This window comes from Semicossyphus pulcher, unplaced genomic scaffold (assembly GCF_022749685.1).
Source record: "Semicossyphus pulcher isolate SPU_LCO1_2020_fin unplaced genomic scaffold, fSemPul1.0.p SCAF_1, whole genome shotgun sequence".
Lineage (NCBI taxonomy): Eukaryota > Metazoa > Chordata > Actinopteri > Labriformes > Labridae > Semicossyphus > Semicossyphus pulcher.
The window spans coordinates 28,121,663-28,142,211 of NW_027211603.1; the positions used below are offsets into that span (position 1 = coordinate 28,121,663).

General features: G+C 39.5%; 1 protein-coding gene across 1 annotated transcript; it reads left to right on the top strand.

The window, feature by feature from the left end:
• The first annotated feature begins 562 nt into the window (after positions 1-562).
• LOC138589134 (semaphorin-7A-like) lies at positions 563-18,223 on the top strand. Its single transcript, XM_069659362.1, has 12 exons — positions 563-631; positions 2,251-2,387; positions 4,703-4,762; positions 4,847-4,945; positions 5,032-5,140; positions 5,571-5,678; positions 5,946-6,088; positions 6,229-6,407; positions 6,832-6,940; positions 10,714-10,916; positions 15,153-15,220; positions 16,954-18,223. Exons 1-12 carry the CDS (start codon positions 613-615, stop codon positions 17,304-17,306), a joined length of 1,587 nt encoding a protein of 528 aa, XP_069515463.1. The 5' UTR covers positions 563-612; the 3' UTR covers positions 17,307-18,223.
• Positions 18,224-20,549: the final 2,326 nt, after the last annotated feature.

Here is a 20,549-nt window from a genome sequence, read left to right on the forward strand (position 1 = left end):
CATCCACCAACATTACAAAAGAAAATAAAAAAGGAGTAAATTATCTGATAACACAAATTGTGGGGTAAACAGACAGTAAACAGTTTAATTGCGAGAATATTTAAACTTAATTAAACAATAAAACAAAAACATGTTTTTCCCATATCATCCAGACTATTGGTTTTATCCTCTTTTTAAGTTTATGCATAGACTGAAATTATATTTCATAGTCATTAAGTCATCACTTAGTTGGTCTTGCGAAAAATAATGCTTCAGTTTCATTAAATTAACAAATACCCCTTTCCCACCAAACAGTTCGTTTCCAGCAAGCTATCATTAACTATCAGGTGAATGTCTGCAGTGCCTTTCAGACTAATCATAGTAGTAAATATAGTCATATCATATTGAACGTATTACAGTAAAACATTAATTTCACTTTCATTTTCAGAATTGCGGTCCTGAATCTGCAGCCTCCGGCTCTGCAGACACATGCTACTCCATGCTTCTCGCTCAGTGACTAGCACAGCAGGAGACTTTACAGACGGAGAGATGTGTCTCTTACTTTTATCCGTGTATATTTTATTTCCATGCCTCTGTAGTTTGACAGAGGCGAACACAGCGCATTTACCGAGGATGATCATCCCAGACACAGGTAGGCTACGAGTTTTGACACAAAACGATGAACGTCTTGTCAAAGTGAAAGTGAAATGTTTTTGTGTGTTGGAGGAATTTCAAGGCTTTTTAGAGATAAACTTTAGACATAGGCTGGTAAAGTAGGAGCGAGGCTATTCAACATCGTGGACGCCAACCATAGACTATGGCTGCTTCCCAAGTCTTTTAAATTGCATCCATGTTCCCTTCACTTGCGTCGTTCACTTGCGTCTTAGTCCCTCCCACCAGAGATGCATGGAGAGACGCAAGGAAACCAAGAGAGGAGAGAGGAAACGAGGGAATGTTTTTTAAGAGACATGAGACGTCCTTTCCAATGAAGCGTCACGTGCTGCGACGTCCATTTGTGATGATCGCGTCAGCTGATCACCGCTGGATCAGCTGTCAGTCTGCTTTAACAGCTGTTTGTGTCTGCACACATGTGCACTGTATTCATTCTAATCAAACACACAGTAACAGTGTTTCCTCTCTGTAACCTGTTACCTGTTTAACAAACTCCTGCACATGAAGAACAGGCTGCAGTCTGTGTTCCTGCTGCAGAGCCATACGGACATTTCTTACCAGCACTATGTCTTTATATTATTTGTTCATTATTTACATTTTTGATCACAGATCATCTGATCTGAATTAATGTAGTCATTTTTACAGTTGGAGTCAACAGGGGTCCGTTTCAGGAAGCGGGTTTAGTGAAAACCCCGGGTTTGTTAACCCTGAAATGAGGGAAACCTCGGGTTTGCCGTTTCAGAAAGAGAGCTAACTTCAGCGCTGAGTTGGTTACTATAGTAACTGTGTCTGTGAACCTAACCTTGTCGGGAGCAGATTTTCTTCAGGAAACTTAGAGTTTCCCGCTGTCTCCTCCCTAGGCTATAAAACCCTCATTCGACTTCCTCATTCATTCAGCCCGTATCATGCGCGTGTTTCAGCGGTTACCGAATTTAAAAAATAAACGTTGCGTCACTGTGGTGCTCTGACCCCTTTGCAAAAGTCTTTTGTAATTATAATTAAAAAATCAAAAGACAAATCTGTGTTACAGTCATCATTTGTAGATTTTCCACCACCACTGCCGAGAGCACTCAAATAAGACAAATGAGTCATTTATTTGGTCCTCTTCATTTCCTACGAATACAAAAGCAGCCGTCAATAATTGGAAATATGTATTTTTTTTTAAAACTAACACAATTCAGTTAAATCAACTAAACAGGATTTAGGTGAGAGAACATACAGTATGTGAAATCAGCATTATGTTAGAGATAAAGCTAATGCACATTAGAACAGTTCTCTGAAGGTGCTAAAGAGGACTGTTTCGCTTAAACTAGATTGGAGGCACACAAACCAGTTCTTTAAGACATGATGCAACAAACGTGATATTTCTGTCGCAGCCAGACACAGTCTCTGTGGATGTGAGTAAAATTTGGATGTCAGAGTTAGAGCATCATCGTAGTCATAAAGATTCATTATTTTGGGACCAAGAATATCTGGACCAAATTTAAGACAGTTCAAAGTCGTCAACAAAAGAATGACATCTTGAGCTTGGCTAAAAACAGATGACGTGGTTACTGTGTACTGTATTTCAACAAGTTGTGCACAATGTTCTCACTATAGATGCTTCAATGAAGCGGATACGTTTGCCTGGAGACCATCCATCTGCGCAGATTCTTCTGGAAGGAAAGCCAGACACTGTCACAGTTTTTGGACAAAACCACCTGATTTCACTCAACTTTCAAGATCCTCAGCAGGTAGTGACTGTTTCTGACAGTGATGTACTACATAACTCACTTAAGGTAGATATCAAACTGCAGAAAGCGTGACTTTAAGATGAGTGGTGAAGTGCCCTTTTGGAGTGCTTGCATGTATTGAACTGCCCGTTTGCTTGGCCCCCTGAGGTGCTGTTGGCTGAGATGTTGACTGATTGACTTCACATTCATACAAATAAACTAAAGACAGACTTTATAGTTGGATGAATTTGCCACAGCACCAAACGTCACTAAGTTTTCGTAGTCACTCAAACTTCCAATCTACACATGTCCTCTAAATGGGCTGCAATATCACAGCCTTAAGGGAATATGATATTTTTTGGAATATAATCTTTACCCAAATTATAAAAAAACTTTAAAAAATATCAGCCCCCCCCCCCCCCCCCCCCAAAAAAAAAAAAAAACTTATTGAACTTGGTCCAAAGACTTCCTGGAAGGGTGTTTATTGCTCAAAGTGAAAACAGCATAATTCTGTGTTTTTCCAAAGTTACATTTTTAAAAAGGTCGCCTCTGAAATGGGCCGTTCAGAACAGCTGCAGGTTTCTACGTAGAACCTTGCTTTGGCTGAAAATGTAGTTTGTTGTTATTGCCCCACCAATACTGCTTTTCTTTGGGGCATCAGCTATGAACTCATGAAGTGTGAAGTTGATTGACTGACACAGTGGTTTTCAAAGTGGGGGCTGCGGCCCCCTGGGGGGGCGCTAGGGGGGCCTCAGAAAATTCGAGGGAAGATAAGAAAAAAAATGAAAAAGATAAATAAATATATTTTTTTCATTTTTTAATTTTATTTTTTTTATAACCATTTGTCCTGAACCGTACAACACGTTAACTGCCATAATCTCGGGTTCTCAAATTCAGCAGCAAATTCGGCATGACGACGTCATAACGACATCATAATCTGTGTAGACCTGGCGGTTGTTATCAAGCTGGGTGTAGCTAGCAAGCGCAAAATGGACAGGTTTTTGACAACAAATAGGCCGAAGGAGCAGACCAACAGCCCTGCCATGGAGGACTCTGCTGCAAAAAAACCTAAGAACTCATGGCCAACTAAAATCTGAAAATATGAGGCAGCATACATTAAGTATGGCTTTACAGCAATACAGAAAAATGGCCATGATTGCCCGAAATGTGTCCTCTGTCTGGAGACCCTCTCAAACGGTTTGTTGAAAAGTTTATTATTCAGTGGGAATATACAGTGCTGAAAAGATGTTCGTTAATAATTTTCTTATGCTAAACAAATGTAATAATTATTGAATAGTGAATAAAAGTAAGAAAATACATTCTAAAAGTTGATGTTTCTTTACATGGCCAGAAGCTAATACTGTTTGGGGGGCCTTGGCATGGAAAAGTTTGGGAACCCCTGGACTGACAGACCGAGGCCCAATCCCAATCTCAACCCTAAAGCCTAAGCACTGAACCGTTAATGGACTTCATGACATCAGGCATGCAGTGCTCGAGTCTGTGAGGGTTTGAGAACTGATTAGAAATGCAGAAGGTATTATTTTGAATCCTTTGAGAATATTTGACTTAAAAACCTAAACATCTCTAAAAACCACAAAAATGTTTAACTATATGTAATTTACAGATAAATCTTTTTGTGGGTCCCGTCACCTTCCATTGTCGCTGTGTTTACATTTAGGTTTTTTTGTTCAAACTTAATTGAATACTACTTCAATACACAAACATTTGTTTACATTTAGTGGGGGGCTGGGCAATCAGGTTTGTCACCAAGCTGGCTCCCACAGGAAAGTCCGCAGATTTGCGGACTCACGGAAAGTCCGCAGAAAAGTCCGTATCAGAGCCGTCATGCACTTGATGATCTGACAGTAGGACAGCACCAAGCACTCACACACTTACCGGGAACGTGCCTCAAAATCTGTGTGTCTGTCTGTGTGGAGTTTGGTGTAAGCGTGACTCCGTCCATTATTTATTAGTGCACACAAAACTATAGGGTCCGAGCATGTAGGTGACTCGGGCTTCAATAAAACTCCGCAGTCCATTCTTCGTTTTACTGTTTACTGAAGATATTTTTCTCTTGTACGAATGAATGACTCATAATACAAAAACATTTGTCAAAAAGAGGTAAGCTACAGTCAAAAACTAGTGTGCTCTCCGGGCTCCATAGCTTCAACTAAATTTCTAATACATGCTCAGACCGCATGATCGATACCTGAACCAATAGGAAGCTAGGGCTGAGCGCATTCAAATTGGTGTAAACCTAACAACCAATTAAATTACTTAAACAGTTTCTTTGTTATGTTCATTGCTAAAAGTGATTTTCCTGCATGTGTCCTTCACAGACTCCTCAACAAAGAGAGGTGTCGTGGGAAGATTGCATCGGCAGAGGATCTTCAGACAAAGTGAGCAGCTAATGAACATGACAGCAGAACATTTGGTGTGTGGGTCAGATCTGATGACAATAAAAACTTGCTCTTGTCATGTAGGATTGCAACTACAACATCACTGTGGTCCACAAGAGGAAAGATGCCGACCTGGTGTTTGTGTGTGGAACTAACGGCAGGGAAACTTTCTGCTGTGACATGGTAGGACACTGCAGAGATGCACTGGATATAATGTCAAGAAACAATAGAAAAGATTTATTCTTAAAGGTCTGCTGTGTTTCTTGCAGAATGTATCAGAGCAGTTTCCCATGTGCAGCACCACTAGAAAGGTGAAGGGCATCCAGCAAAGCATCAGGGAGTTTACCATAAAGGAAGGTGAAGCGTCTGCACTTGTGGGTGAGCTTTTGAACATACAGGAAAGTTTTCTGTCCCTGCATATGAGTCTTTGCTTTCTTTGACTCACCAGTTTCCCTTAATGATTTCTCTATTCCTCAGAGGTAAGTTTGTCTTTGCTGAACATCTGAGCACTTTTAAGCTCTGCTAACCTGCTTTACTAAATTCATCACCCTCTAATAATGTCTTCTTGTTCTTCACTAGCAATGCTTATCATGGGATTGTACTGGTGCTTCCTGCTTGTACCTACCTGTCCCTCTAGACTGTGATCAAAGTCTGTTCAGACACATGATGTCTCTCACCTGTCTCCCAGGTTTTGCCCGTCAGTAAGCAGCTTTGCATGCTAACACTGACAAGAGAAACTGTAATATGAACACATTGTTGCTGTTATAATACCATTAAAAGTTGTATTCATCGTGTTGTGTCTTTGCAGAGTCAGAGGCAGATGAAGATCTCTATATGACATACTCTGGATCTCAGATGTTTGTTGGCATCCACAAGTTTGGGACAAAATCAGTTGGACCAGCAAACCATAATAAAGGTATTTAAATGGAGATTATTCCACTTATTGTTGTTGTGCAATATGTGGAACAGCAATATTTGTAATTTGTGAATGTGAGAAGTATGTGCCACGTTGTTTACGTGTTTACTATTTCTAATTAATCATACTATGGAGGCAGCTATGTGTGCAACATTTGAGTCTAAATTTCTCCAAGGGGACATCGTATCGTATTGTAGTATATCGTACCGTACTGTATCATATCGCACTGTAATGATCATACTGTATCTTTCTCTCTTCTGTCTTCAGAGCAGCACTTTGTGGGTTTGGTGCCCATCAGACAGCCAGACAATCCTTTGCAGGATAAAGTGTTTGGATTTTACAGGGAGAAAAACCAAGACTCAGGCCTGTACAGTGGAATGTGGCTCCCCTTTGTCACCCAGGTTTGCATGGTAAGTCCTGCATAATTAAACAGCTTGCCCACAGTAACTGCTTTAAATCAAGAACTTTTAACCACCTCCATGTCATATACTAATGATAACATGTGCTTTATGAAGGAATGATTGATCATGTGGCTGCGTGTTGCTTCTAGGCAGACATTGGTGGTCCGAAGACACAAATGCAGTTTACATGGACGTCCCAGATGAACGCCAGGCTCTTCTGTGGAGACCCGGACAGCAGACAGCACTTCTCTGAGCTGGTAGATGTGGCTGCTGTTTATGCAGACCGGTGGCAGGATACCAAAGTTTATGGACTCTTCAGAAACGAATGGTACGTTTTTATTATCATTATCACTCAGGTAAAACCAGTTTGATGATGACTTGATACAGAGCTAGTTTCGATTTCATCTCAAACCTTCATGAAGTACAGTGTAATCACTCTCAAGCATGAATTGCCTTGTGTTGTTTTCCTTGGACTCTTTCCATATCAGTCACCACAAACCCTTGTGTGATGGGATTAAAGACTCTTAAGTTGACAAACAGGGCAAACTATTGTTATTTATGTATTTATTGTGCTGTGGAGACTAATGAAAAGGTAAAATGTATGAAATTTGGTGGACTAATGTAAAGTTCAGAGCAGTTCCTCTTGTTAAAGTCTGTTTGTTTTCGCAAGCATGTCTAAAATCCGCTCTGACCTCTCACCAGTTCCTTGTTGCTACAGATGTCTGTGCTGACCTCTGTGTCTCTCTCTGCAGGGGGATGAGTGCTGTATGTGTCTACACCATACATGATATTAACAAGGTCTTCACAAACTCCCCCTTTAAAGGCTACAGCACAGGGGCACAAAGAGAAAGGCCAAGACAGGTATGTGTACTTTAGATTGATCAGAGGTTAAAAATGTAGCAACTGATCTCACAAAATGATTCCTGGTAATGCTGCATTCTTTCAAACCATGTGTCAAAACATGAGTGATAAACATGAAAGAGATGGAGTTTTACTCTCAACAGTGACCAATGTTTTTGAAGCCCTTCTAGTGGCTTTAAAGTCAACACAAAACACAAAAAACTGCATTTATGTTCTTCTCTTCTCATTATGTTTTCGGGTTGTCAGTCTGTCCCATAGTCATGAACATTATATGACAAGTCCCACCCATTTTTTTTAAACTATTGGTTCGGACCCACCCACTTTTAGCATATTGAAAATCAGTGCATCTGCCGATACACGCGGTGTTAAACATGTTAAATAAACATGTTTACAGCCCGGAACAAAGAAAACCCTGTTTCGTAATGAATAGGTAATTTTACTGTTCAAGATAGCTGTATGGGGGTAGGAGGGTTCTTATAACACACCCGTTTTAATTATCAGTGTTTATCAAACCTTTATTTAAGTAAATAGGACTCAGAAGTTTCCCTGGAGAGATTACAGCGGACCGCATAAGAAGAACGTTTTCCCGAGCGAGTGGCGAGGCTACTACTTCTTTAGTCTGACAAATGAACGCCTGCTGTCAATCATCACCACAAACAGAATCTCCTCTGTGGGAAAGTTAAACTAGCTCATTCACGAGTTAATGGATCAGCCAGAGACACAGACTGTTAGCTTTGATAACTTGGCGTTTTTCAACCCCTCGCTTTTCTGCAGCTCCACCCTCTCATCCAAACTTAAAAATCCATCAAGATAACTGGCTAACAACATAATGGAACTTTGAGACACAGGCCTCAGGTCCTGGTGATTCTTCATAATAGTGGAAATGATTGGAAGATGAATGCAGTTTATTGGAGAGTACACTTTGACTATAGTTGTCCTCTACTGAACTCATTGATTTAATAACAACTGAAATTCATTTTACAGAAATTACATGCTGTGTAGCGTAAATGGGTAGCAAGATTAATAATTAATAATTGATTAATATCTAAATGTAACAATAATTCATAACTCAAAATTATAAATCATAATCGCATAAATTGGTGTAAAAGTAGAAGGAGAGTGATGGCACTCAACTTCGGCTCTCAGAGAAATCGTCGGTTTTATATTAAATAACAGAATATAGGTTTACCTTAAATTCAGTGTTCAGTGTGTCAATTTTGACAAAACAGAGAAAACTTATAATTAGTTAATTAATAACTTCAGGCTCATGGTCTCAGGGTTGCTACGAGGTTCTTGGCCATGGTGTACAGTGACTTTACCATTTCATACACACACAAATCCCATGGATCCAGGTCTTAATAAGTGAAAGGTTTATTTAGCTACTTCTAAACAGAATATTAATGAAGAAATGAGGAGGTACAGGGAATATAACGATGAACAATGAATGAATGACAACAGACCACATTGTAGATGGCATTTGTGTAGATGGCCTTTTCAGGACGGCTTTTGTCCCTCGTGCAGGTAGCAGGTAGCTGAATCATCTTCATCTTCACAACACCCTCCCCCCAAGAACTCAAAGTCCTAGAAGGTTTGAGGAACAAGAGCTACGAGAGGAAGTTTATGATCTTGGAACCAGAGGGGTCTGGTCTCGGTCTCCCTCTCTAGCCTCACCCATGACGAGAAAGTTCTGAGATTGATTTTTTTAAAAGCATTAGAATCATGATTGCATATTTCACACATTTAATTCTTCCATATATTAAAAGTTGGCCTCCATCCACTACAGAATGATACCAAACACTTGATATCAATTGTTGAATAAAACCTGTTGAAAAGGGATTAAACTATTAAACAACAAGGTGGATGGCAACGTCCGTCATGACAACAACTCGTATATACATGTACACCTTCACGTCTGCAAATGCACGGGTAAACCTTTATGCACATCAAATGAATGGATCGAATGATCGCACTAGTCCATGTGGTCTCCCTTTGTTTGGAGACAGACATGAGGAGGAGGTGTGATCAGGATGAGGAGAACTGCAGTTTCAGATTCACGTTAAAACTATTTTCACAGTATTAAAATATGTTAGCTCAGCATAACATTACTTTAAGTACATTTCAATTGCAAAAGAGAATCAGTCACTTTAGTCCTTATATTCTTTGCAGAAAGGATGTCTCTGCATGTGAGTTTCTTATCCTCTCTAGAATGTGAGAAGGGTTGTAAACTTGGAGGGATGGTTAGTACCTAAATTGACTGTTGGTACCAGCATATTTCTTGTGACAAACTGCATGTGTCTGATCCAATGATCAGAATTCAGAATTAAGGTCAAGGCGATTCACGCTACACAGCATAAAGTGATCCTCAAGTTTAAATAAACAATGAGTGGTTACTGTTGAAGATGGCTCTGAATTAGTCATCAAATCAATCATTGTACTTTTAGTTTTGTGTGATCCAACTGGGGCCAACCACTTCCTCTGGATCAATTTATAAAATATAGGCTAGCCTTAATTTGGGGGTTATGCTATAGCCAGATACTTATCAAAGTAGGCCACATATTAAAAGGCTCCAGAATACAGGAAATTACATCTACTCTGTTAAAATTTTTGTGGGGGAAGACCCCCAGACCCCCCATCAAATTGTCCTATCAACTTTATTTATGCCTCCTATACCAATGGTCTGTCCCATAGCATGAACATAACATCCTCGGATTTGGCACAAACTTCCAGTTGGACTCGAAGAACTTGATATTTGGTGAAGGTCAAAGGTTTCAAAGTAACTGTCTATCAAAATGTCCTGCAAAAACACTTTTCTGGCCATAATTGCTCCATCCTTGTTAATGTGATATCTAATCTCAGAAATGAATACTTGATCCAAGTTGGTAAAAAGTCCACTTGGACTGTTGGATTTTGTAGCTAAAGGTCAAAGTAACATCACTTCCATCCAATTCCCATGAAAGAGATATCTCAACAATGCTGGGAGGGAATTCTGTTTTTTGGATGGATCGACCCATCCGCGCTCGTTAAGTTGACATTTTTCCCTCTACCCCTCATGCATCTGATCATTCTGCTGCTTTTGAGAGGGTCAACTCACAATCAAACGCTCTGCAGAGAAACACAGAGTGTTTTTTTGTATAATCTATTCTTTAAAATATTTTCTATATCTTTTGTCTCTGATTACTGGTAGGCTAAGCTATATAACTGTGATGCTGCTATCTAAGTTTTATTTTAAAGCCGCGTATTCTCTGCGGAAAGAACTCCCTATTTTTACACCTTCAGTGGTTGTAGAAAAGACTCTCTTAAAGAAAGTAATGTGCTATTGCATCTTTGGTTTTCATTTGAATATTACTTTAAAATTTATTAGGATTTTTTTATGGCCTCTTGCCTTTATTAGATAGGACAGCTGAAGAGAGCCAGGAAATGAGAGAGTGGTGAATGACATGCACCAAATGATAGGCAGACTGGGAGTCGAACCTGCGATCAGACTGTTGCCTCTGTACGTGGGGTGACTGCTCTACTAACTGAGCTAGACCAGCACTCTGTTACTTTCAATTTTAAGTCTGCAGCCAAAACATTGATATTTAATACATACAATACATACAATACAGAGTCATTACATTTGACAAAACCATTTTTTTTATAAATTACTAACTAACCACTATTAATATTGTAAAGTGCATAACTTATGTGCAATGCGAGGACTGACAGCTTGACAGTAAAGCTTAACGCTGAGTCAGTGTGCATCCACTGCTAAAACATCTGCCTTTCTTCTTCAGTGTGTTCGTGACAGCACAGCGATCCCTTTATCCGTCCTGAAGAAGATTGAAGAGAATTCAGAGATGGAGGATTGGGTCCGGCCTGTGGACGACTCTGATCCAATATTATTTAATCCATACAGATACACTCACATCTATGTTGACCCTTCCCCGAACCAGGGCAACACTCCTCACCTGGTCCTGTTTCTGTCTCTACGTGAGTGATACAGTCAGTTGAATCTGGGAAGTGATGACCTGGAATAGTGAAGTGTACATTTGCGACATACACAGGTCGATTCCTTTAAATAGTTTATCACACTGGGGGGAAAAGCATATACACATTTAGGAGCCCCGTTCACACATACTACTGAAATGCTCTTATATAGTATAGTGAAACGTGTTCACACATACTACTGAAATGCTCTCATGTATTATAGTGAAACGTGTTCACCCGTTCCCTTCCCAGCTTGTCTCCTGGCTTCAGTGGTTCCAGCACACCTTTGATGCCTTGTCCAGTTTTATTTTGACTTCAAAAAACTCTAAAAACCTCTCTGTCGCTGTATTGTCAGGCAATGTATTGATCAAAATAAATTACAGTCGCACCCTGAGCATGCATATTCATATTTTCCCACATACATTACACACTGCATTGTGAGAGCGGGGCTAGCCCTTTCACGCCACCGGAAGCCTACTATGGACACAAATCGGAGAACGAAGTCTGAAGCAGCACGACAGGGACCAATAAACATGAACTAAAATCCAAACACAAATAATATGCAATTTAGGAAGATGCTTTATTGATAGATTATACATTATATAATGATGAGAATTAATGATGGGCTGACTTCTTTCGTTTGCAGTACTTTCTGGTGACACCAGGTGGGGCTGAAATGCTCTGTTATATTATAGTGAAACGTTTTCAGACATGCAACTGAAATGCTCTCATATAATATAGTGCCTAGGTCCGGATCCGGACTCAGCTGCCATCGTCTCTGGACCCGGACCTATTTACAGTTTTGACAAGCGCATCTATTTTAATCTGCGCAGCTTTTTTTGTCTTTGGAGTAGTGATTTGGGGGTCCAAGAAACTCACAGATCAATGCATTCGTTGTAAATCATCACATGTGACGCTACTCAGCCAATCAAATCTGTTATAATAAATCTGATAAACATCGCGACTGACCCACTGTGTGTGTGTGTGAGAATACAGATACAGACTGAAGAGCCAGCCGACAAGAGAGTTACAGAGACACAGTGGGAGAAAATAAGTGAGTTAGGGAAAAGTAGACATGGCGTGCTCTAAAAGGAGAGCAGTAGAGAAAACCGAGCTTTTAAGACTTGACAGACTCGTATATGTTCCGTGACTGTGGCGATTATTAAACGTGGACATTGTCTGACACTGTCACTCCGTTTGTCTCTGTTAACAGAGACTCCAGGCTGCAGTTTAGTTCAAACACTTCACTATCACTATTATTTATTTCATAGTCATTGCCTGTTTTAAAACTCACCATGAGAAAAAGTCAAACTGCAACCGCTTTTCGGCAAAACATAAACTAAAATATAAAGTGAATCCTCCTGTTGTGGTTAAATCTTGATAATTCTGTCAGGAGGCAGAGAGAGAGCAGCTGCAGTGAAGAGGAATGCCTCTCTCTCTTTCATTTGATTTCTGCATGGACAACATTAGACTACCATGTGAATTATGGCTCTTTAAATGCTGCTCAAATGTGAAATGTATGCTTGAAGTACCAGACATTTATTATTTGAATTAATTTGTTTTCATTTACAAACGTAAAGACACTTCCATCACAAACTGGGGCATAAAATAAAACAAAATACAGGTAATAAAGGTTTTGACACTCAAACTTACAAACACCACCCAACTTAGAAACACACACTATATTTCCCTACCAATATTGAAGTATTCATTATTATTATTGTTAAATTATGAGAGTTCCCTCCAGTTCTGTGTTAGCATTGTTGTATTTTTGTTGTAACTATTTAGCCTAATTGTATTTTGTTTATTTGCAGATGTTAAAAATGTGTTAATGTATGGTTCTGAATCATAACGCAGGTCAGACATTATGATGTGCCAGACCTTTGCCTGAGAAAAATTTCAAGTTTAATTGAGTACCCCTGCTTTAAAGGGTTACAGCTAGTTTTAAAAGTCAACCTGTGGTTATAAAAGTGTTTAATTGGATGTTGAAGTTTAAACCAAATGTGGCTGTCAGCTGCTAAACTGATGCTGCTCTTTCATTACACTGTTTGATCTAAATATGCAGAATCAATTTATCTTGAGCATCATTATACAGGTCTAAAGCTAACAAATGCAAGACTAACTTGATTTTCTGTCTTATTAACAGTCAGTCAATTCACTTTCTGGTCCCTTGTAAACACAAGTGAATATCTTGTGAAATCTGCTTCCGAACTTGTTTAACACAGGATTTTCCCTGAAACAAATGATCCCTCTCATATGATCTCTCTTCACATGCTACAGTTTGCACAAGAACTTGCTATTTCGATTCTAAGGGCGCATTCACACCTAAAATTCGTTTGTTTGGTCCCAATCGAAAACCAAAATTTTTTTTATAACACACTCGTTTTAATTATATTAATCCTGGATTTTTTAATTGGATCCTCCTGGCTGTCTGCTAGACGTCAACACAGACACAGACACTGAGCTTAACTTCACCTGTTTGTGTTGTTGGAGACTTTTGGGGATTTTTTCATTCAAAGTTTGGACAAATAATCTCTCTGTGGGATTTATGGAACTTTATGGCTGTGCAAGAAGTCTGAGCTCCAGCTTTTCGGTGAGTTAAATGCTAGTGTTATTGTATTGAAATATTTTTAGCACTAAGTAGCAGGTATACTGTGCTTCCTTTAGCTGCTTGTTAGCCTGTGCAGTGTTTATTTATTTAATCGTCAGTCAGTAAATAGGAGTCAGGAGTTGTTGGCGTTTCCTCGGAGAGATTACAGCGGACTGTAGTGATGAAGAGACCGGTTCTTTTACGTTTCCCGTTACGTGTCGGCTCGCCGCTCTCTCACCGGGCGAGCGAGCAGCGAGTCCGCTACTTCTTTAGTCTGATAACTAAACACCTGCAGTCAGTCACCGACAGAATCTCCTCCTGGGAAAGTCAAACCAGCTCATTCATGATTTATACAGTCTATGGTTCACACAGCAGCTTTTACCAGCGGACCAAAAGTTTTGATAAGTGGGTAAACTGCTCTTGGTCAGAATTTCCACATGGTTAAACAACTCCCTGAAGTAAACAAAGCAAGAGAGCACACTGATCAACTCAACATGATCGCGGACTTTAATGTTTTTATGTCGGAGATTTTTACTTTTAACCGACACCGTTTCACAGGTCGATCATTTATATTTCCTTGAGTTTTTCACTTAACAGTTTGAATACCTCCGTGTTCTCGTGCGTTTCCTCAAGCATTTGTTTGGTCAGCCCATATTACTATTTCCTCATTGCTCCCCCACGTCTGTCCTCTACTCATCTCGCTGCGTGTCTCTGCAAATGTCAGCACCCGTAAACATACTACAATGCACCATTTCATGGTTTGCTTCCTTTATTAAGTCCTACTTAAAGTCCGTTTATGTTCACACCAGAATCAAACCGGACCGTGGTTCGATTGGAAACGGACCGAGACCCGTCTTTTCTAGCGGACCATGGTCCGGTTGTTTGGTCCGCACCAGAGTTTGATTCCGGCGTTCACACCACCTAAACGAACCGCACTGAGGGGACAAACGCTCCAGGGTTCGGTTCAATCAGACTAAACCAGGCTGGGGTGAACCCGCACTAAGGTAACAGCTCATGGCTGGTTTATTAGAGCATGGAGCATGTTAATGTCATGAGTTGGGACTTTCGTTTTGACTTACATCGAGGCTCATTTGGTTGCTGCTGCTGAAAGACAGCAACATAGCTCACAGTTTATACAGATTTTATATGAAACATATCATTAGGATAAGATACGTTTTTTGTTGCCACAAAAAATTTAAAATATATGATGGACTTTTTCGGGGTTAAAGTCATTTTTATCTGTCAGGAAATATGTATTAATTTTATTAATATAATTATAATAATAAAAACTCCTCTGTTGTCTCTATCTCATTGTTTCTTGACATATCCAGGCACATTCACAAATTAATGGGATAATAGAATGACATAGGCTGGATCTATTTTATCTGTTTTGTATGGCTCATAGGTTGTGAGTGTAATTTAGTCTTTCATTTGCAAACACTTGTGCCTGATTTTGTTTAATACTGATGTGGATCTTTGTAACATCTACTGAAACCCCCAACTCTCAAAATTTGGGAATCTACCTGAAAATGTACTTCTGACAAAAGTTCTTGAGAAAATGCTGCAATTGAAGGTCAAGTTTTACTTTGCAAACACTAACAGTCTCTTTAATGAACCCTCAGCCTTTTAAAATTCTCCTCTCCTCTCCTCTCACAGTAAAGCACTGCAGGATGTGGCACAAGGGAACCCAGCCATCTGTCAAATGGTTCATAATACTGAACGAGGTATGGTGTAATTTTGGCTTTAGTCAGACCAAACAATTAAAGATGTATTTCCATTGACAGCTGAGAAGTTTGACAAACACCTATTCTAAGTATGTGACCGTGACGTCACAATGAGCTTATCCTCGGCTGAACTGCAGCCCCGATGAATGTATGATGAGCCCTTCACAGGTTATTCCTAGATTACATGAAAATGCTTTCAGATCAAAAGATCCTTGATGATCAAATCCTCTGCACACATAATTTATCAACTGCTGCAAACTGCTGCTACATGCAATGAGCACTAAACCTTCAAACCCTTCTTTATTTGTGCCTCCCTGTGACTGACCCTGTGCACTGACCCCTTTTAAATACATGTTTATGTGTAGGGGCTGTTTATAACCAGGGAGGACTGTTCATTCTCACAATCCCCTGCATTGACAGCATCTGTTGTTTGATCACACTCAGGAGGTCTGCATTGGGATAGCACCTGTCTAGGCATGATCATAATAAGAAAAAACACCATGTGCCAAAGGTTTTACATGTTTTACTGTCTGATTAGTCTGTGAGCACAGTGAGGGAGTGGACAGTGTATGTATGCTCTCATGACATCATAAGGTTTGTCACACCTAATCAACACTAAATTTCGGACACTTGAAGGACACTGACAAATCACTCATTCTCCCCTAAAACGTCTACTTCTATCCGCACGAGTTGCTTAACCCTTTAAACACTTTGTTGAAAGTGTGGGAACGTTCTATTGACGTGAGTATCAGAATCTGTCAACATATATCACTGACTCCTAATAGATAAACACTGAGGCACTTTAGTGAGAGGAAAAAGGGAGAATACCTTCATCTGTGAGACAGACACAGTAAACCGATTGTCTCAGCACCTGTCAAGGCCGCAGAGTTGAGAGGCCTCGAAAGGAGGGCATACAACCTGCACCAACATCTGTAATGAACTTTGGGTTCACTCAGGACAACTTATTCACCATTTACTTTTGTTCAAATTGGGACAATTTACAATGCACACACGTCTCTGTGATTTTTTTAATGACAGCTTTGACATTTCTTCTAAAAATCCTATTTCACTGCTGATTGTCCAATTCATAAAAAAAACAACTCATAATGAAGGATGTACCACGGGGCTCAGTTTGAGGTTCCATATTAATCACTGATATTAATAACACCCAAGAACAATCCTCGTATACTCCCATATGCTGATGATAAAGCTCTATTCTAATTCTGTGACACACTCCCCCCTTATCCAAAGCTCTACCCCTCTTTGCCTCACATGGTTAGATGATGTGCATTAGACAAAAAACACTGCAGCACACTTATTAAAATTGTTTCATGATACAAATGTGTTGTAAGAGTGATTTAACTATTTATATTACACCCATCCAACTCTCCTTATAATCTCACTTATCTTTCAGTAGTTAACGATTTAACTTTTAGTACTAACTAGTCTCATTACTGGACAAAAGTGCACCCTTTCTGTTCCTCTCAGCCCCTAGTTTGTTCCTAGAAAACTGATGTTCATCACACTTGAATACACTTTGTACTGGTGCCCAATCTCTCTAGTCTATGGTGACTTGTTAATTTCAAACTGAAGGAGGATAAAGGCACGTAGCCAAGATGTTTGCCACGCTATAATTAGAAAAGAAACCTTCTTGGTAAAATACAGCCAATGTAAATAAAAAAAATAAACATACGTCTTTAAGCTAAACAAACTTTCTTGTGTTCTTCTCTTAGTGGGTAAACATTTGGGGATGTCAGTTTCGGATAACGATAAAGGCTGCATCCCGCTCCCCTCCGAGTCCAAGTACTTCCTCCAGTGCCCGGTGTCGTCCCTTCATGCAGAATACACCTGGCATCACCCTGAGGGTTCCACCTCCTGCAGCTCGAAGGAGCAGCAGTGCCTTCTTCTGATCGACAGCATGGGTCCCAAGCAGGATGGAAATTACAAATGTGTGTCAGAGGAGAAGGGATACAGCAAGGTGGTGGCAGAGTACAGACTGAGGCTGGAGAGCAGGGCGGCAGGCCATTCATCAAGTCTACTGGTGTGGGTTTGTCTAATGGCTGCGCTGTTAGTCCTGAGTAAATAACATGATGAGTCTGAAAGGAGAGCAAAATCACTGGCATTAAACAAGCAGTTTAACAGTTGAAAAACTGAAAAAACAAAGCTTAGTATTACCTGTTGTTGAGCAGAAATGAAAACTAACATTTAGGCACGAGGCACAGCCGGGTAACTCGTTCATTATTTAAAACTCCAGACACGCGTCTGGATTGGACAGGATCTTATGTTTAGTGTTTAAGTTCTGTGTGCTGACCATAGAAAAGGTCGGCTGTACATTTTTATTTACTTATTGTTGCAGCTGGATCACATGGCTGTATTCTCCAGCTGTGCGTTATGAACACTCAACCCTTTAAACACTTTGTTGAAAGTGTGGGAACGTTCTATTGACGTGAGTATCAGAATCTGTCAACATATATCACTGACTCCTAATAGATAAACACTGAGGCACTTTAGTGAGAGGAAAAAGGGAGAATACCTTTATCTGTGAGACAGACACAGTAAACCGATTGTCTCAGCACCTGTCAAGGCCGCAGAGTTGAGAGGCCTCGAAAGGAGGGCATACAACCTGCACCAACATCTGTAATGAACTTTGGGTTCACTCAGGACAACTTATTCACCATTTACTTTTGTTCACATTGGGACAATTTACAATGCACACACGTCTCTGTGATTTTTTTAATGACAGCTTTGACATTTCTTCTAAAAATCCTATTTCACTGCTGATTGTCCAATTCATAAAAAAAAAAAACTCATAATGAAGGATGTACCACGGGGCTCAGTTTGAGGTTCCATATTAATCACTGATATTAATAACACCCAAGAACACTGGACAGTATAAATCACAAATGTATTAGGAAAGGTTATCCTTTTTTGGGCGGCTGAGTGCAGCTAACTGCTTGCAGGCTGCAGTGAGCCAAACAGAAAAGGTCCTTGTACAAGCATCAATTTTCTCAGCAATTTCAATAAATAGATGTGTTTATTATACTGAAGCGTGGTAGTCCTTTCCTGAAATTTTGAACACGTGACAGTAGTTATGTCTGAGGATTATAATAAATGTACCTCTTAGTTTCATGAGTGTGTATGTGTGTGTGTGTGTGTGTGTGTGTGTGTGTGTGTGTGTGTGTGTGTGTGTATGTGTGGGTTTCTGCGAGCATTAGAGAGAGCATGCATCAGAATGAGCGTGCACGATGGAGAGCTTGTTGTCGGTAACCAACTGTTTTTTCTAAAAAAGGATTTTTAATACTTATCATTAAACAATTATTGACCGTTTACAGGGGTCGGTTATCGGTCAGAAAAAAAAATCTAAATTACCATCCCTAGTCCCAGACTTTTATCCAATCCGATAAGTACATTATAATTTTGATGGTTAACCAGTTATGAACCGTTAAGACTGTCGGTTAATAAAAACACAAAATTCTAAATGCACATCCCTAATTTGAAGTTATCTATATCCTGTGACAAGCTGACGAATGTACTTTAAATGATGCAATATTTTATCAGCTTAATTTCATTCTAACAAAAATTCCGTTCTTTTGGGAAACTTAAGGCCATATTTTACTAAATCTTGAAATTAAACATGAAGGTATAGAAATGTTAACTTTGTAGAGCTTTGACTCAGACTCAGGCACAATGAGTTTTGTATTTAAGCCTGCTCCAGTGCTTAACATAGTAAAATGATATAAAGAGATGTAGCACCTCCTGAAGGCTCTTTTCTCTTTGCATGTCTCAAAGAGGAAAATCTATATGTTAACAGAACAGTAGGTGGTGTGTTTAAGTGATGTGGGAAAAATGATAACCAACTGTTCGATTTCAGCATTAAGGTTTATATGATTTTTCTTTCTTTGAGCTTATTATAACTAATTAAATCACTATAATACATTGTCAGCTGTCTCTTAAGAGGTAAAACTTATTTTCACATCATTCATTGTTGTAAAAAAAGGAATGGTCCTCAGACCTACACCGCCATCTGCGGGATGATTAGGCAGTCTGCAGAAAAAGTTTACAAACAAGGTTAAACAAGTAAGTTTGACTGACAGGAAATATAGCCTTTTGTGCGCGATGAATTTCACTGAAAGTGCTGCTGGAAGAGAAGATGCAGGAAACGTTCACATTGTCACAATTTAGAACCACCAGTTAACATACTGATGTCCTTGAAAGGAACCCACGCAGACACAGGGAGAACATGCAAACTCCACTACGTCTGTACTGGGATTCGAACCAGGAATCTCCCAGCTGTGATGGATAAGCGCTAACCATTAACTATTTGTTTTATTTTTCGTTTTGCTATCTTCACATTGTACAGGCTTTATTTTAATGGATCTTAAATGAAATGTAGCACACTTGCTGCAATAAATCATCTTCTTGATAAACAGAAACGAATCGTAGCTAAATGGGGAATTAGCTTATCTAAATGTGGTTAATCCTCTGCTGAGGAACAAAGGCTATTAATGTGAAGATATCCTTTGTTTGTAAAGGCACTACTTCTTTGTTTTATTTTCTTTGCCGGTAAATATCTCAGTTAGGACAATGGCCGCTGGCACTGCGGTCAAGCCAGCCGTTGTTTGCGTTTCCTTGGTCAAATCAGCCGCACCTTTTTTTCCAGTGCGCAAATGATCTAACGTTTACGGTAAACGGTAGTGAATTTGGGGCAGACTGCGGTCTCATGATCAGACCCATAGACATATATACACGTCTATGATCAGACCCATGAAACATACGATACTTTTACAGTAATTATTCCCGGTAATAAACTGAAGGTATCACGAAGGTATCCTTCCGGATTTCAAAGTAAAGGACGACGTGAGAAGAATAAGGATACCTCAACCAACTTTGATGTAGAATAAATACCTTATTTTCCATAAGTAGTCCACGATACATATACTGCTGAATTTAGTACTTCCTAGACTATTTGCATGCATAATATGAAGTACTTTTACTGAGTACTTTTCCAGTAATCCTGTGTCAAAATCCTTAACAGAGAGCAAGAATAAGGATACTTCACCCAACTTTGATGTGGATAAAAACCTTATTTTCCATGAGTAGTCCAAGATTCATATGAATGAATCTTTGTATATGAATCTTTGACTACTTATGGAAAATAAGGTTTTTATTCCACATCAAAGTTAGGCGAAATATCCTAATTCTTGTTCTCTATTAAGGATTTTGACACAGGATTACTCGAAAAGTACTCAGTAAAAGTACTCCATATTATTCATGCAAGTACTCTAGATAGTACTAAGTTCAGCAGTATATGTATCTTGAGCTACTTATG